The sequence below is a fragment of the Schistocerca cancellata genome, chromosome 4, assembly GCF_023864275.1.
Source record: "Schistocerca cancellata isolate TAMUIC-IGC-003103 chromosome 4, iqSchCanc2.1, whole genome shotgun sequence".
Classification (NCBI taxonomy): Eukaryota; Metazoa; Arthropoda; class Insecta; order Orthoptera; family Acrididae; genus Schistocerca; species Schistocerca cancellata.
The window spans coordinates 721552678-721571997 of record NC_064629.1 but is presented as its reverse complement, the minus strand read 5'-3'; the positions used below and the strand labels follow the sequence as shown (position 1 = coordinate 721571997).

The 19320-nt window shown below is 40.8% G+C and overlaps 1 protein-coding gene across 3 annotated transcripts in view; it reads left to right on the top strand.

Moving 5' to 3' along the window:
• LOC126183764 (laminin subunit beta-1) overlaps positions 1 to 19320 on the top strand; it is a 344910-nt gene that overhangs the window by 190333 nt on the left and 135257 nt on the right. The window contains exons 4-7 of one of the 3 annotated variants that reach the window (XM_049925992.1): positions 4718 to 4774; positions 9988 to 10071; positions 17241 to 17362; positions 18652 to 18782. In XM_049925992.1, the coding sequence (XP_049781949.1) occupies positions 4718 to 4774; positions 9988 to 10071; positions 17241 to 17362; positions 18652 to 18782 (394 nt within the window). Of the gene's footprint in view, positions 1 to 4717; positions 4775 to 9987; positions 10135 to 17240; positions 17363 to 18651; positions 18783 to 19320 lie in introns of all 3 variants that reach the window. The other 2 variants (XM_049925991.1, XM_049925993.1) reach the window with 2 other exon arrangements.

The window sequence follows — 19320 nt, the reverse complement described above, 5'->3', positions numbered from 1 at the left end:
AACATTCTGTATTATGTGTTCTTTTCTCATTTGACTGTGTTTTTCTGTAATCTCTAGGCTGAAGAGTGGTGTATTGTGCTGCTCCCAGCCCACCTCATTTTGGGGAGTGAAATAACAATAAAGAAAAAAAAAATTGCTTCACGTGGTTTTCGGCGTCTGCTAGTGCTTACCTCGATATGTCATCCTAGGCAATCTTTTCCCATGCATGGCAGTGTTAGTGCACCCAACTATCTCAACTTGTGACGTGAGATGAACGAAAGCACATGGTTGTGATGGTGGTTTTTATACTGGGGTGGAGGATTTAGCTGCTCACCAGCTACAGTGTCCAGTATTAAACTTTGAAATACTGAATGACATGCTGCAATGTGCCCGTCTATCCACTGTTTCTATTATCATCAGTTGATCATGACTAAAGCACAATGGACACTAAATAAGTTCCCTCCAGAAGATATCTTGATACTACAGTGTGTCACAGCATCCACCATTGATACTGACCTCAATTCGGCAAGGAAGAGATAGATAGATAGATAGATAAATGTGTGTGAAATCTTATGGGACTTAACTGCTAAGGTCGTCAGTCCCTAAGCTTACACACTACTTAACCTAAATTATCCTAAGGACAAACACACATACCCATGCCCGAGGGAGGACTCAAACCTCTGCCGGGACCATCCACACAAGGAAGAGAGCCCACAGAGTTCTTCAGGTGTGTCTTATCCAACGAAGACCCTCACTGCTGATTAGATCCTGTAGAGACACCAAACTGCGGGGACTGATTGCTTTGTTTCACCCTCTGTCCCAAAGAGTCCGACATTTTCTATGGGTTCAAGATCATGTGATGTAGAGGTCCAATCGAGTTGCAGTAGGGTGCCTGAGTGTTGGTTCATAGTTTGACTGTGTGTGTAGCCCTGTGAACATGGCTGGTGTCATCATGGAAGATGATGATGATGATGATGTCCAAATCATACTCACCATGAAGATGTAACAGGAGTGGTAACACTATTTACTGAGAATGTTGTCATAAACGTCCAGGCTCTTCCAGAACGAATTTTCACTCTGCAGTGGAGTGTGCGCTAATGTGAAACTTCCTGGCAAATTAAAGCTGTGTGCCAGGCTGAGACTCAAACTTGGGACCTTTGGCTTTCGTGGGTAAGTGGGCTCTCCCAACTGAGCCACTTAAGCATGATTCATGACTTGTCCTCACAGCTTCAATTCTGCCAGGACCTCATCTCGTACCTACACAGTTTTATTCTGCCAGGAAGTTTCACATGAGCGCACACTCCACTGCAGAGTGAAGATTCATTCTGGAAACAATCCCCTAGGCTGTGGCTAAGCCATATCTCCACAATATCCTTTCTTCCAGAAGTGCTAGTCTTGCAAGGTTCACAGGAGAACTGTGAAGTTCACAGGAGATGAGGTACTGGCAGAATTGTAGCTGTGAGGATGGGTCGTGAGTCATGCTTGGATAGCTCAGTCGGTTGAGCACTTGCCCGCGAAAGGGAAAGGGCCCGAGTTCGAGTCTCAATCTGGCACACAGTTTTAATCTGCCAGGAAGTTTTTCATTCAGGTTCTTGTTCACTGTAACCAGAATGAGTGATTCCAAGTCATGTTATGAACACCACCAAATCATCATAGAACAACCTCCAGCCTGAACTACACCTAACATATACCGTGTGTTAAAATACTAATCAAATCAGACTGAAAAAAAAAAGAGGCACATTTGCGATTCTTCAGGCCACACTACAAGCTTTCAGTGAGGTACTGTCCAGTTTCCTTGTTGTTCAACTCACAGAAAATGTGCAGCTTCATGCACCAAATGAGGAATGGCCTCTTCTGAGGGACCTGACTCCAAATGTGCATTGCATGCAATTCGCTCCAAAGTTTCATTCAGAAACTAGTTGAAATCAATTGTCATTGACAGGGCATGACACTTGTTTGCAATCACTGTCAGTTATGATCTTTTTACAAGCACTGTTCTTACTCAGTGTCACATTGGTACACCATTGCTTGTAGACATGTTGGAGGGGCCATATTGATACATCAACAAATTTGGAAACTTCATTCATGAAGGGGTGATGGAGATGCCCAAGCATGATAGCTACTTTCGCCCATTCTCTCACCTCTCCAAGTTGACCCATCTTGCTGTCGTAAAGCCATACAACTGACTGGAACACACACATCACTTCACAGCCCTGCAACTTCCTGGCAGATTAAGACTGTGCACCAGACTGGGAGTCAAATCAAGGAAATTTGCCATTTGCGGACAAGTGCTCTACTACTGAGCTACCTGAGCACAACTCATCACAGGTTTACTTCCACCAGCATCTCATCTTATACCTTCCAAACTTCACAGTTCTCCTGTGAAACTTTCTTCCAGGAGTGCCAGCCCTGCAAGTTTGGTAGGAGAAGTTCTGTGAAGTTTGGAATATGGGAGATGAGGCACTGGTGTAAGTAAAGCTCTGAGGATGAGTTGTGAGGTGTGCTTGAGTGGAACAGTGACAGAGCACTTGCCTACAAATGGCAAAGGCTCCAGTTTTGAGTCCTGATTTGGCATACAGTTTTAATCTGCTAGGAAGTTTCATATTAGTACATATTCTGCTGCAGAATGAAAAATTCATTTTGGATACTTCACTGCCATGACTTAAATCAGCAGCAGGGCGTCCCCTGACTGTCTACCAGTACCAGTACTAACAAGTTCTAAACCATATACAGCCCTTCAAACTGACCAGTGAGTAATATTTTGTTTGGTAAACCCATGTGATTAACTACAGCTACATTCCAGGATGGAACCTTTTTATATTGACACCGATAAACATTGACACCTCTACAGCATCATCTCATCTTTTTCTTTAAAACTAGGAAAATTATGAATTCCGAGTAAAGAGTTCAGCATTTCTGCCGATGTCTGCCTAGGAAATCAGAACTGAGGTTGTTATGCATAAACCACACTCATCATTGTTCTGTGAGTGTAAATTTCTCCAGTAGCTCTGGGAATTCATCACGCAATTAGCTGCAACAGTAAGATGGGCTATTTCACCAATTACTACATATTACTTGTCACAAGTAAAATGGCTCATATGTCAACATATATTGGTTTATGAGCATAGAATAATGGAAATGGAAAACATTCTAAGTGCCATTTTTTCATAAAATGGGTTTTCAATGTTACTGTGTACTCAGTACTGTGTTGCATGTCCCTATACTTGCTTCAAGTGTCAAATCATGTGCAAAATCTTTTAGTCATTCATTACTAGATGGTGCATGGTTTTTCATGGTAAGCCGTGCTTCCTAGTGACATTCAAAGTGCCATTTGTCAAGGTTTCCTTCATGTAGCCTGGAATGGTTTGAGGAGATAACAAGCACAGTTTTGTTGAGTGGGCACAACTTTTTAAACTGCAACAGAGATTTTGGAATTCTAGAAAAATGAAGAAGGGTAAGCAAGAAGGCATCTTCATTCTGTTAATGTATGAACATGAGCTTGTATAACCAGTGCAATATGTGTGTTGTTTTTTTAATGGTTATTTTATGCTTGACTTGCTAATATACTATTGTTCTCATGTTTGTGAAATATCATTCTGTGATATGATATAAGATGCATTTGGTCAAGATTCAGTGAAATGTTCTGCAGATGATCTGATGATGGCAACATAGTTTGCTGAAACTGGTCATCACAATAAATGCTGCACAATAGTGATCTTGGCTGTTTGACGTTGTACTTCTTTTTTTATATTAATCTCGATTGCCCCTTAACTTGACAATGTCAAACATATATGACAATTCTACTAATTAAAATATTACTGCTTATTTCTGGACTTACATTACCACAAATAAAACATAGTCCTCTGTATTAATGGCACTTGAAACAAAAAACTTTTTATGTGGGCACTTAGAACCAGTTAATTTACCTGTATGGTGCTTACAACTTTTTAATAAATTGTTTATTTTCAGATTTGTTTCATTATTTTTTGCAATGATGAGGTTAGCAGCATAAATCTGTGGCATCAAAATATCTTATCAATTTTTTTGGATACAAATAAGTTATGTACAAAACGAGATACATTGTTTTATGTTTCTCCTGACACATGTGAGATTTGGCACGTAGAACATTTTCCACTTCCACTCTCCACATCATTATAGGGACTTTTCTTTTAGTTTTGACCAATAATACCTCCTGTAGAAATTTTGAGAATTTTTTGAACACTCTGTATACATATTGTTAACTGTCACCTTGTGGAATCCATTGTATAAACAGAAGATTAGGTAGCAGTTTAATTTCAGGACAAATTTATGTATTTAGGCTGTTCTCTACCTTTTACTTTTCTAGTAACCTAAAACAGTTTTATTTGTTGTGTTAATATGACATGTAATTAGTTGTTATTTGCTCTATATGATCTTTCAAGAGAAACTTTATTGTCATTTGTACCACCTATTTAATATGGTGCTGGTCATGTGGTATACTTACCAAACGCTGAAAATGAAATTAAACTCAGAATTATTCAGATTATGTGTAAGGTTCAAATGATGAGATCTATCTCAATGAAGTATACATTCTGAAATGCTATAATAATGCAGCAATGAGACAGTGAAGAAACTGAAAAACTAGTGAGGGAATAAAACAGTTATCTTTCCCAACTGATCTCCAATATTCATAGATTTGTCCTGTGATTATTTTACGAGGTACACATTTTAATTAATCCATTGTTCTTCTGTATTGCAGGGACAGCCCTAGGACAAATTAAGACAAGAGAGCGGAACCGTAATCCTCCCGGAAGAGGTGAGAAAACTGTTAAATATTGCATTCCGTGGATATAAAAATTTACAAGGAATAATTTATAAACTTTTCTGTGTATGGTTTTTATAGTAATATCTAATAATTGAAATCAAGTAATGGTAAACAATGCAAAATGACTTTCCAAAGAGAACTAGCATTAGGAATGCATAAACATGCAATGTAAAGATGGAGAATGGGGATGTAAATAATAACAGGAAGAGGATAAACATTGCGATTAAAGAACAATAGTTGTACAATACTGATAAGAGGAGTAGACTAGAGGAAACATGGAGATAGTGAAACTACAAAATGTGAAGAGAAATAAAGAGAGAATAGTGGTTTTATATTAAAAGATAGTTTCACACCATTTTATACATCACCTTATGAACTGCAGGTGTAAACAGTGTCCATATCAGTAACTCTATGGTGACTTCAACTCTTCTGCATAATAAAATTATTATCCACTGAATTCTCACACAACTCCATCAAATGCAACTACACTCCTGGAAATTGAAATAAGAACACCGTGAATTCATTGTCCCAGGAAGGGGAAACTTTATTGACACATTCCTGGCGTCAGATACATCACATGATCACACTGACAGAACCACAGGCACATAGACACAGGCAACAGAGCATGCACAATGTCGGCACTAGTACAGTGTATATCCACCTTTCGCAGCAATGCAGGCTGCTATTCTCCCATGGAGACGATCATAGAGATGCTGGATGTAGTCCTGTGGAACGGCTTGCCATGCCATTTCCACCTGGCGTCTCAGTTGGACCAGCGTTCGTGCTGGACGTGCAGACTGCGTGAGACGACGCTTCATCCAGTCCCAAACATGCTCAATGGGGGACAGATCCGGAGATCTTGCTGGCCAGGATAGTTGACTTACACCTTCTAGAGCACGTTGGGTGGCATGGGATACATGCGGACATGCATTGTCCTGTTGGAACAGCAAGTTCCCTTGCCAGTCTAGGAATGGTAGAACGATGGGTTCGATGACGGTTTGGATGTACCGTGCACTATTCAGTGTCCCCTCGACGATCACCAGTGGTGTACGGCCAGTGTAGGAGATCGCTCCCCACACCATGGTGCCGGGTGTTGGCCCTGTGTGCCTTCGTCGTATGCAGTCCTGATTGTGGCGCTCACCTGCACGGCGCCAAACACGCATACGACCATCATTGGCACCAAGGCAGAAGCGACTCTCATCGCTGAAGACGACACGTCTCCATTCGTCCCTCCATTCACGCCTGTCGCGACACCACTGGAGGCGGGCTGCACGATGTTGGGCCGTGAGCGGAAGACGGCCTAACGGTGTGCGGGACCGTAGCCCAGCTTCATGGAGACGGTTGCGAATGGTCCTTGCCGATACGCCAGGAGCAACAGTGTCCCTAATTTGCTGGGAAGTGGCGGTGCGGTCCCCTACGGCACTACGTAGGATCCTACGGTCTTGGCGTGCATCCGTGCGTCGCTGCGGTCCGGTCCCAGGTCGACGGGCACGTGCACCTTCCGCCGACCACTGGTGACAATTCGATGTACTGTGGAGACCTCACGCCCCACGTGTTGAGCAATTCGGCGGTACGTCCACCCGGCCACCCGCATGCCCACTATACGCCCTCGCTCAAAGTCCGTCAACTGCACATACGGTTCACGTCCACGCTGTCGCGGCATGCTACCAGTGTTAAAGACTGCGATGGAGCTCCGTATGCCACGGCAAACTGGCTGACACTGACGGCGGCGGTGCACAAATGCTGCGCAGCTAGCGCCATTCGACGGCCAACACCGCGGTTCCTGGTGTGTCCGCTGTGCCGGTCGTGTGATCATTGCTTGTACAGCCCTCTCGCAGTGTCCGGAGCAAGTATGGTGGGTCTGACACACCGGTGTCAATGTGTTCTTTTTTCCATTTCCAGGAGTGTATTAACTGCCTCCAGATTTGTTTCACACATATGTGTAGTGCTGAAATGTGATGAGTCGTACTAATTCTACTCCATATTGTGTAGGTCCAGGCTCATTACTTTTATTGCAACTGATAAATTACTAAACTTTTCTGAAGTGCCACTCTTCCAATAGTTAGTCATTAAAAATTAAATCTTGGTATACATATATTCTGTGTATCCATTCTGTGATCTGCCAGGAAGCTGAATGTTCATGCGTTTCTTGTAGTCACACTAATATGCACAAATATTTTCTTAGAGCTGCTGTACCTCATTAACTGAGAAATGTCCCTTTTCTGGGTTTTTAACTTTCTAAAAACAATATTGTGTATAAAAAAGTAGACTGTGTCACACTGCAACAGTAGTAGTTAAAAATAATATTTTTCTGGAAACTAAAGGCTATAAGAATCTCTGTTGCAGCATAAATTTTTATGTCATAAAACTGTCCTTTTTATTCTTTTTATCACACATAGGATGTACAGTTAAATAATATGATAATGAAATTATATGAGGAATAGCAAAAGTCGGTCAAGACAAAAATCTACCCCAAAAACAATAATTAATGTTAAAGTAAAAAAAATATAGTAACTGATTTTTGGTGAAATGTTTGTTTAATTCATAAACTGACCAATACTCTCAAAACTGAAAGATGATAGGCAAATGAAAAACTTGTTTTGAAGAAATAGAGCAAATATAAAGCTCTCAAAAGAATAGAATGAAATACTAATACTTGTAGTTTTTTATGTTAGCAGATTTATGTGAAACAGTTTGCCATGCAGGTATAGTTATTTAATTTCTGATTCCTTTCAACTGTGATACAAATTGCCTTATGAAACATCAACAATGTTTTTGAGATTTTTTTCACTATCAAAGACAAGATTTTTTCTTGTTATGTAATGGTATGTGTTATATTCAGAAACATTATAAATGATTACTTTTATGCTCCTAAGAAAGATAATTAGTTGCCTTCAGTTAAATAAATTGTGATAGTTGTTCAGTTTATGCTAGATAATGTTGCACGGCATTAAATATTACAACATTCTCTAAATATGATGGACAGAAAAATTAAGACTGTTTTCAGATGTGGTGCCAGCAGTAATGGTTTCTTTTTCTGCTATGTTTGCTATCTGCAATATTTATTTAAATAATGACTGGAAGGAAATCTTTTTTCCCCTCAGTGACTTCCAGGGAAAAATTGTTTTTAGCTCTTAATCTACTTTGAATTATCTATGCATTATTCCCCACATCTAGCCAAGGTACCTGATGTGTATTCCCAATGCTTAGCCCTCCCCTGTTGTGATGATTGACCCTCACCTCCTGATTTGTGGCTGAATATTCATATCTTTCTCTCTTCGAGGACTCATATTCTGTTTTAAGTATCTCCAACATCTCCTGCATACTACTGAAATATGAATAGATAAATACATTTTTATCAGTGATTTGGAACAGTTACTTCTGTCACACTGCCCATACTCAAATCACGGATGACTAGGAAATGTGTGAATTAACTGGTTTATTGGGTGACTGTGTCAACAAGCATGCATATGCACAAATGTTTCCTGAGCATTCAGTTTTGTGTTTTTCACATAATAGTTTTCAATGATAAAAACAAATTAAAAATCTCTTTGTATCGAAGTTCGTTCTCTCTCTCTCTCTCTCTCTCTCTCTCTCTCTCTCTCTCTCTCTCCCTCTCTCCCCCTCCTCACACACACACACACACACACACACACACACACACACACACAATTTCAATTCCTTCAGATATGTTTTTTGCTTAAAGCTGTTATGTCCCATGATTAACTTTTTCCAGTATACTTTTTAATTTTTAAACATGAGTCAGATAATTAAGAATAATGCTAAAACTTACATTTATGTCACATATAATTAATATTTTACATTTTCAATTCATACACTGGAGTATCAGTTACACTGAGCAGATGATAAACCTTCTTGGGCACAAGACAAAAATTGAAACACAGGGTCATTGGAGAGAAATGTATGAAGAAAAGGACCTCAAGAATAAAGTCAACTCTAGTGAGCTGCTCATTGTAGTTAAATGTAGATAAGGATGTAGAGATTAAAGTGACATGAACTGCCCATATCCTAAATATAAATATAATGTGTATAGCTGTGGAAAAGCTAAGAAAAGAACCTCTGTAAAAGAGAAAATAAAATAACATTCAGAAGACAATATGTAATGCTATAGGTTATGTGGTTAATTCATAAATTTATTTATCTACTTTTATCTCATTGTCAAGAGATCTTGAATATAATATTTTTCTGGTTTTCTTTTACTTTTATTATTTCAGTATGTGGTCAGTTTTCCTAAAATACTATTTTTTGAAAGAGTTTTTCGCTACACTACCTTTCTCATAGCTGTTTCTCCAAGGTAAATCAATCATAACACTAAAAGCTGTACCTTCTCCATTATGTTTTCCCTGAGAAACCTACCCACTTAGACAGGTGAGCACATTAAAGTGCCTGGTTCCAGACCCAGATCAAATCCGCCTCATGGATTAACAATGGAGGCGGTGTGCCGACCAGCCTGGATGTGTTTCATGGGCAGTTTTGCACATCCACTGAGGTAAATACTGGGCTGGTCCCCATGTACTGCCTCAGATACAGTGCCCAAACACTAAAAAATGTCACATTTGACCATGCTATTACACTAGATGCGAGCAAGGGGTACACAGATTCCTCCTCCCCAAGGGGAGGGGGAGGGCACCAGTAGCTTTAAAATGTTTTTTGGTGGAGCAGCCCCATCATAATAATAGCTATAAGGGTATGGTTGGTTCTCAGTGAAATTGTAAAAGTGCCATACCAGTACAGATCCATGTTGGCTGGATGAAGGGCACTGGAAAGGAGGGAAGGTATTTCTGAAAATCTTCAGTCTTTATTTGGGAAAATTTGTAGTATTGCAGATCAGTTACCTTTCCTTTTACTCAATGAGCTATAAGAAAAGTAAATTTTTATTTGTTTGTCCCTTTCTAAATGTTTTTGTCATTATTTAGTATAACTATCCCACAGGCTTTTTTATCCATTAAAGTACACTTTTGTGTTCCTTTTTGCCATTCTCATATTATTGATAGCTGTACTCATTACCAAATCCAAGATTCTTGCATTAATACAATTCTTAGAAGTAGTTAGTAAGATGGATTAATTCGCCACTTCAAATAAATCAAAATTCTTTTCCATGGCTCTTGGGCTTGATGCTGTATGTGTCTTAGACTTATTCTTTTTCAAGAAGAATGAAAATTTGTGTGTGTTGTATTGGTCAGGTGCACAGCAAGGCGCCATTAAACCTACACACAGAGGAGACATCGAAATTTCACATATACCAACAGAGACAATGACTGAACAAGGTGAAAGTGATGTACATCCTCTGAGCCACTTGGCTTATTGGTATGGTCTGCCAGGTCAGCGAGGTATTGTCATGCCAGGGCTCTCTTATATACATCCTGGGTGTGGAAACAGCTGACAACCATTGCTATTGTAGTTTGTTTAACAAAACTAATGATATGGGTGAATGGTTGCAGCTTAACAGGTGTGACTTTGAATAAGACTTGATGTGCTGTACTAATAAAAGGATTTGCACTCACAATGCCAAATGTGGGAGCTAACGTTGCTGTTTCAGCAGAAGACTCACCAGTTTTTGCCAAATATGTTTCCAGTTATATCTAATATTATTTTACTAATTTGTTCATCATTATTTCATAATTTGTGTCAATACTGAAATATATTTGCTTTCTAACACATGTAGGTTACCCTTGATATTAAGTGAAGGTAACAAAAAATTTTGTTGAGGGGTAAAAATGAGCTAGGTTTTGTAACACTAAAAGCAGTTTTATATAGCTAGTGCCTTATTTGATGGTGAAGTAGTACCTTGGTATTTCATATGCTTGTACTCATTTACATACGATAATAATATTTTTAATATTATTTTAAATACATATCTGTGTTTTGTGACTAGATACTTATATTGACGTCTATTGACTTGTTGAATGTTTGATCAAATTAAAGAATTTTTTTATGTTTTAGCTCTTATCTCCACTTAACTAATTAATGTTAGTAAAATAGTCATTCAGGTCACAGGAAGCTGTGTTGTAACTTAAGAATCAGCTCTTCTCTTTAAAATGTAATGTTGGCTATGAAAGTTAGTAATGGTATTAAAGATTTCAGTGGCCCTTGACAGAAGTTTCATGTAGTGATTCTGTCTCTTGTAATTCTGACACTGAGCTGTCAAGGAAACATGTAAACAAGACTGAAAACATTGCTGAGCTTTCAGACAGTGTTCTATGGAATCTCAGCAATGTTTTAAGTCCTGTTTATGCATCTGTCGACCCACAACGCATCAACTATGATGTGAATGATTACCATTACTCCTTCTGTTATTTGTATTCCACCAAGAATCTTCCAGTATTATTGTACTAGAAGGTCTTAGTATTCTCATCATATTCATATTTCAATTTGCATTTTATGCAATGTGAAACTTTCAACACTAAGAAGGAATTATCAGAGCCAAATGAAAAATGCAAAGCAGAGCAGCACTTGTAAATAATTAGAAGTGGCATGGTATTTTTTAAGCAATCATGAATTATACAAGTCAAGATCCTTTATCCTTTATGAACCAGATAATGCTACTGAGCTGCAAGCTACCTGCCAATAGCAACTGTGACCTATGAGTAGTGGAGGGTACCAAATAAGCTGAATTCAAGCAGTGACAAATGATTGAACTGAGATAATCCTGCTAGTATAGAGCAAATAGATATAGAAGTGATGTAAGTGTAAATGTCATGACAACTCCAAGTAATGTGCTTGCCAAACGTGAAACCATTACGTAAGATTGACAATGTCTGCTACTGTGGTTGAACAACAGTTACTGTGCAGAGGATCTCATGCAAACATGTATTTCAGGATTTCTGTAGGCTCTCAGCCAAAGATATCTCAAGTCTTAGTGACTATGTGGACACAAACTTTGACACTTAGTTGCTGTGTTTTTTGACTAGCTAAGTTTCACTTTGAACTACCTTGACAATGTGCTGATTGTTATTTCCCAGAATGTATTTTGGATGAATAGTCCTGTAATAACTTCAAGTTAAATAAATATATTTCAAGGAAGACGCAATACATGAAAGTCACAGATCAAGTAAACAGAGTAAGACGTGTGTACACTTTAACAGTCAAATCATAACTGAGTCCAAGTCTAGAGGCCACTGGCTGGCTGGCTGACTGGCCGCTTAGGTGGCACTGCTGCTGCATGGTTGGCAGACAGCGCCACATGTAGAGGACACGCATACCTGCACGGTGGCACTTTGAAAGATCGGTGAGTCACAACACTTTTCCCCCCTTTGAATTTTTTGCACAGGTCTTGATGGAGGTGGCCTGTAGATTGCTAACATCCATAGGTGTTGTTTGACTTGCCGTAAAGTCCCTATCTAGGAGGAGGCTTCCCGTACAGACAGACGTGTCCCTGATGATAATGGGCTGAGATGACAGGAGACATGGGGGTCGAATCTGCTGGGGCCCTGTGCACCAATCTGCCCGTTGCGGCAAGTCCGGTTGTTATAACAGGAAACATGGGCGATGTGTCCGCATCCGTAGGAGAAGGAGGCAAGTAGAGTTGCTCCGACAGATGATGGTCACCTGGTTCCTGCATGGGCACGTCTCCTGGTGGTGTCAGTTCTTGTGCTGGCACCGATATGATGGTGAGAGGACTGCGTTGTGAGTAATGAGAGATTCCAGTATCCCAAGCATCAGGTAGAGACGAAGGTGGTGTAGCGGCCTCCGGAACAGGTGTTGCCGGCACACGAGGCCGAAGCTGGTCCGAATGATGCACTGCAACACCCATGTCCGTCTGGATTTCATACAGGCCACAGTGTCATAAGATGTGGCCAGGACTCCATTTTGGCCACCTGCCATATCCCCTACCCATACAAGGTCATCGGCAGTGAACTGGCCAAGCGAAGGCACCCGCGGCCGTGAGGTGGAAGGCCACAGAAGATGAAGTAGCGTGCGGGGCTGTGTAAGAGCTCAGCTGGGCTGTGGTCGCCCATGGGGGTGAAGCGGTAAGAAGCCAGAAATTGGAGAAGCGCATCATCAGCAGAAGAAGTCAGGAGTTTCCTCATCCGAGCCTTAAATGTGCGGACCAGTCGTTCAGCCTCACCATTTGACTGTGGATGGAATGGAGGGGCTGTGACATGCATGACGCCGTGACAGGCACAAAAATCCGCAAAATCGGAAGAGGCAAATTGCGGACCATTATCAGTAACAAGAGTAGAGGGAAGGCCTTCCAAAGAGAAAATGCGAGCTAGAGCATTGGCGGTTGCTGTGGTGGTAGGCGACATACAATGGACAATGAAAGGAAAGTTAGAGTAGGCATCAATAACGAGAAGCCAATAAGTACCTAAAAAAGGTCCCGCAAAGTCAGCATGAATATGGTCCCAGGGCTTCTCAGGCGAAGGCCACGGTGACAAAGATGACTTCGAGGCGGCGGCCTGTGACACACTAGGGCCACAGGCAGCGACCATGTGTGCAATTTCAAAGTCGATGCCCGGCCAGTACACATGACAGCCCGGGCCAGTACACATGACAGCGCGCCAGAGGTTTTGTGCGAGAGACACCCCAGTGCCCTTGGTGAAGGAGGTGCAAGACCGAAGCACGCAAAGACGCAGGTATCACAACACATGGGCAAAGCATTGTCGGTGGAAAGGAGGATAACACCATCCCTAGCCGTGAGGCAGTAACACAAAGCATAGTTCCGCACCTGATCAGAAGTCGTAGCAGACGGACGATCTGGCCAACCCTTCTGAATACAGCGTAAAACCCGGGAGAGGGTAGGGTCAGAACCCGTAGCAGCCGGCAGCCGGTCCCAGGTGATGGGGAACCCATCCACAGCCCACTGCTCGGCAACATCCAGGTGGAAACATAGAAGTTCGTCCCTATCGAATGCCAGATCAGGACCCATGGGAAGGCAAGACAGTGCATCAGCATTCGCGTGTTGAGTCGTCAGCCGGAAATGAATCTCATAATTGAAACGAGACAAGTAAAGAGCCCAACGCTGGAGGCAGTGCGCAGCCTTGTCGGGAAGTAACATTGATGGATGAAACAAGGAAACAAGTGGTTTGTGATCCATATCAAGATGAAACTTGGATCCATAGAGAAACACACCAAACTTATGAAGAGCATAAATAATGGCCAAAGCTTCTTTTTCAATTTGAGAATACCTTTGTTGGGCATCCATGAGCATTTCGGAGGCATAAGCAATGGGTTGTTCAGAACCGTCAGAAAAACGGTGCGCAAGGACTGCACCAACCCCATATTGAGAGGCGTCCATGGCAAGAACAAGATGTTGGCCAGGTCGATAAGTAGCCAGGCACGGGGCCTGTTTCAGCATAATCTTCTATTTCTGGAAAGCCGCATCGCATGACGCAGACCAGTGAAAAGGCACATTTTTATGCAACAGGCGATGCAACAGCTGATCCACCGAAGCAGCAGACGGTAAAATCTTGTGATAGTATGCTATTTTCCCCAAGAAGGCCTGCAGTTCTTTGACAGATGTAGGGGGAGGAAGGGCATCGATCACAGCGACAGTTTGCTGAAGCGGACGAATACCATCCCGAGAGAGTTGAAACCCCAAGTACATGATAGATGCCTGAAAAAATTTTGATTTCTGAAGATTACACTTAAGACTGGCAGCCTGTAAGACATGAAAAAGTGTGCGGAGATTTTGAAGATGTTCATCAGTGGTGGAGCCAGTGACAACAATGTGGTCCTGGTAATTTATACACCCAGGGGCAGTGAGCAATAATTGTTCCAAGAATCACTGAAAGAGAGCAGGGGTGCTGGCAACCCCGAATGGCAATTGTTGGTATTGATAGAGGCCGTAAGGCGTGTTAAGGACCAGAAACTGCCGGGAAGCAGCGTCGAGAGGAAGTTGATGATAAGCTTCTGACAGGTCAAGTTTAGAAAAATACTGGCTTCCAGCAAGTTTGGTGAACAATTCTTCAGGTTGAGGCATAGGGTAAGTGTCGATAAGGCATTGAGCATTTACAGTGGCTTTGAAATTGTCACAGAGACGAATATCACCATTTGGCATAGCAACGACGACAGGAGAGGACCACTCACTGGAAGTGACAGGAAGCAAGACCCCTGAGGCAGTGAGACGATCCAGCTCCCATTTGACCTGATCACGAAGGGCCACAAGAATGGGCAGAGCCCAAAAAAACTTAGGCCGAGCAGTGGGTTTGAGCATGATACGAGCTTTAAAGTTGTTTGCACGGCCTAACCTAGGAGAAGAAAGGGATCTGTTTATTGTAAGTCCGTAATTGCCTAGTGACAGGTGACAGGATTGGAGAACCCAACCGAAGATACGTCTGAGAATTGATGATAGTGGCAGCAGAACCAATATCCCCCTGCATGCCAACATCTCGACCAAGTATTTGGACAGTGAGGAATAACTACCCTGAAAGGAAAGAAGTACAACTGACAGACAACACAATCAGCGTCATGTTCATGAACATCATGTATGCGGTCGGATTTGCAAACGGATGACACATGACCCTTTTTTTTTTTTGCATTTGTGACACATGGCCCAACATTGTGGACAATCTTCTTGTGAATGTTTCGTAAAACACCGCGGACATGAAGGAAGTTGCTGTGGATTTTGCTGCAGTTTCTTAGAGGTTTGTTTACAGTTAGGCCAAGGCTGTGCTTGTGAGCGTACTGTGGCCACGTCGGCCGGCGGGGACACGCCACATGCTTCGTCAACAGTGCACAGAGGTTGTATTTCCCCGACGTTGCCGCATGCCTCTATTTGCGCTCCAGCGGCACGAGAAATTTCAAAAGACTGAGCGATGGATAGGACTTCATCTAGGGTCGGATTTACCAACTGAAGGGCATGTTGCCTAACTTGTTTGTCGGGTGCTGATTGGATAATACCATCCCGTACCATGGAATCGGCGTAGGATTCTTTGTGAACTTCAGTAACAAAGTGACACTTTCTACTGAGGCCATGAAGTTCAGCAGCCCAAGGGCGATAGGATTGATTCGGTTGTTTTTGACAACGATAAAAGGCAACACGAGAGGCTACCACATGCATTTGCTTTTGAAAATAGACGGAGAGAAGTGAGCACATTTCAGCAAAGGACAAAGACGCAGGATCTTTCAAAGGAGCCAATTGCGACAACAACTGATACATTTGAGGTGAAATCCATGAAAGGAACAGAGACTTACATGTTTGTTCGTCTGTGACATGATATGCCAAGAAGTGCTGTCAAAGACATTTTTCGTAATCAGACCTGTCTTCCGCCGTCTCGTCGTAAGGAGGAAAAGGAGGTAGAGACAAAGATGCCAACGATGCCACAATGAAATCATGAATCACATTTGTGAGAAGCGTTTGCTGTTCTATGAGACCTTGCAATAGTTGCTCTAAAGTAGCCATGGAAACATGTGGGTCAATGATGGAAAAGAAAAATCCCGTCCTCGTCGCCAATTGTAATAACTTCAAGTTGAACAAATATATTTCAAGGAAGATGCAATACATGAAAGTCACAGATCAAGTAAACAGAGTAAGACATGTGTACACTTTAACAGTCAAATCATAACTGAGTCCAAGTCTAGCGGCCGCTGGCTGGCTGGCCGCTTAGGTGGTGCTGCTGCTGCATGGCTGGCAGACAGGGCTGCATGTGGAGGACGCGCGTAACTGCGTGGCGGCACTTTGAAGGTCGGCGAGTCACAACAAGTCTTGAGTGCTGCTGGGTATCATTGTTGATCATGACTACCATTTATTGTGCTGAAACATGACAGCAATCACTGTGTCAGATATATTTTAGAGAAACTTTTCTTCCAGTTCACTCTTGGAACTACATTCCAACAAAGAACCAAATGAACCCAATATTACACCAAATGTTCAGTCCTACTACATAGTGTAAAACAGACTTTTTTCTGATGTTTCTTATTTGTCAGATGCGTTAAAGGTTGTACATGTCACTGAGAAACTGCCCAATGGCCCTCCTGTAGTAGTCAGACCTAATGAACTGTGGAGGTAATAGACATTATCTTGGTGCACCTTTAACATAATGCTAAATTTTATAAAATTTTTCATTGCCTTTTTGTGACTTTCTGATGTACTCATTTTATGCTGATAATATGACTGTACAATATACAGTCATGTGTGGAAAACTTTTAGTGTGTTTCTGACCACTCATTTCTAGTATAGCAAATCTGAATGGCCTTGACCTTATAGTCTGGCTTGGCAACATGCCATATCCAACAGACTTTTTGGTCAGTGAACTTGTAGATCATGATTTATATAAATGTTCTGAGAACAAAATGCTTTATATATTCAGTTACCATTATGAGAGAGATGATGCTTAAGATACAATGTAAATTGTGTATCTTCAGTTACACTCCTTTACCTATGTATATGCTTAATAAATTATGAATATTCTGTTCAGTTTTCATAACACTGCTTGGATTAGAACTGCATGACAAACAAATATTAAAAGCTGATAATTATATGCCTATGACGCAGGATATATACCTCAACGTCCACATCCATGTGAGCAAAGCTCATGCTATCCTGCAACAGGAAATCTCCTGATTGGGAGGGAGAAGCAGCTTAAGGCCTCATCAACTTGTGGCTTGTATAAACAGGTAAAATCCTTGTGCTATACTCATCCTAGCTTAGTGCTACATGCTATTAAAGTGAGATTCAGTGCATAATGAGATCATTTCTCTATGAAGAGTCTTCATTAACACACTCCAAAGTCAAATACTGAGAGAACTGAATTAAAACTGAGCAACTTACTTGATAAATAATGTCAAACTAAAAAAAAATGAATATTATTTTGGCCTTATTACTGTATTTTACTTACTCCTGTTTCTACAGTGTTAAAAAAGGGTTACATGTCCACAGCAATTTAATTTTTTCACTGGAGTAAGCCATTCTTGTACATACTGGTGCAATCTCTTGTGTGAGGTTGTTGTACCACTTTATTTATTTATTTATTTATTTGTTAAAAGCCAGCTGGTATCAGAAATTGGTAGCATATTTTTAATTGTAGTACAAACCTTGTTTCCATAATAATGAAACCTTAATGCTGTTAATAGCAATCTTTTATATTACTAATGCATTTCATACCATGACGACTTTGTAGCATTGTTAAGTCATGGAGAAACATTTCAAATGTAATATTGAATAATTGATGACTAGCTTTTCTTCATATAGGCCATCATCATTCTTCAGTGACCTCAAATGTGTTTGTTAGTAATTTAGTCTAAGTATGATGTTATGCTGGGAAAACATTTTGTTGATTCTTTTTTCTGAGATGAACAATTGCATAAACTTGCTGTTGAAGCATACATTTAACTATTCAAGTCCACGGTTTCATAAGGGGTCTGAAGATGGTATTAGTACAAAGATAGTACTTGTTAATCAAGCAGTCCACAGATGTAATGGTGTTTCATAGTGTCCAGCAGGCACTACGAGTGGGTAGTACACCCATGGACTGTTCGATCAACTAATACACTGAGAGAAAGTGAAGAATTGCTTATTGCTTGTGTCTTTTTGATGGCAGATGAGATGTTTTCATAGTTGGAAACTATCAGACTTTGGAGATAGATAGGTAGATAGATAGATAGATAGATAGATAGAGAGAGAGAGAGAGAGAGAGAGAGAGAGAGAGAGATACAAATAGCAGACTACAAAATGACACTACATAGTAAAGTAACATTAAATAATTTACTCAGGTGGCTGAACATGTGAACAGATTTCACTATCATGCTCCACTGCAAAACTAACTGGTGTAGTTTTGTTTTATGTATTAGTTGAGAGCTGAAGGAGTATTATGTGTATCATTGTCCTATAACAACAAAAATGCACAAAATGAACTAACAACAACAAAATGTAAACATAAGTTATTTATTTATTTATTTATTTTCAGGAAAGATTTTGTATAGTGTCACATTTAGAAGAGCGGAAAAAATGTTTCTGGTGCGATTCACGTGATGAACATGCTAATAATCCAGCTCGTAGTCATCGTATAGAGAATATTGTCTACAAAAATTTTCCTGGGTATGTATCTGTTTGGATTCTTTGATTGCTATTATTGACTGTCTCTACTCCAGAGCAGTAGAACTGTAATTAAATTACACACTTGATTAGCTGTATCTGTATTCTGGCTCCACAAAACAGTGAATGAAAACCTGTTGTGTCCATATCTTTTGCTACACTTAATAACAAAACACAGTGCTGCAAAATGATGTAGTAATTGTATTTTGTGACTGCAGGGAATATATTTGAGTTATTCATTTACATTTGTGTAATGAACAGAGGCTTAGCAACAACAAAATTGTGTGAATATATGTAATTTCTGTTTAATTTTTTTCTATGAAAATACACATACACAAGATTGGTTGAATAGAGTGCCATAAAGCTGTTGTAACCCCTCCTGACACAAACTGGCTTGCAACTGTTGTAGTTGGCACCGAGATGGAGGTGACATTCGAGCTAGTCCCACATGTGTTCTATCAGGGACAAGTCTGAAAATCTTGCTGGCCCTGGTAGCACCTCAACATCATGCAGGCAGTTCATAGAGACACGTGCCTTGTGT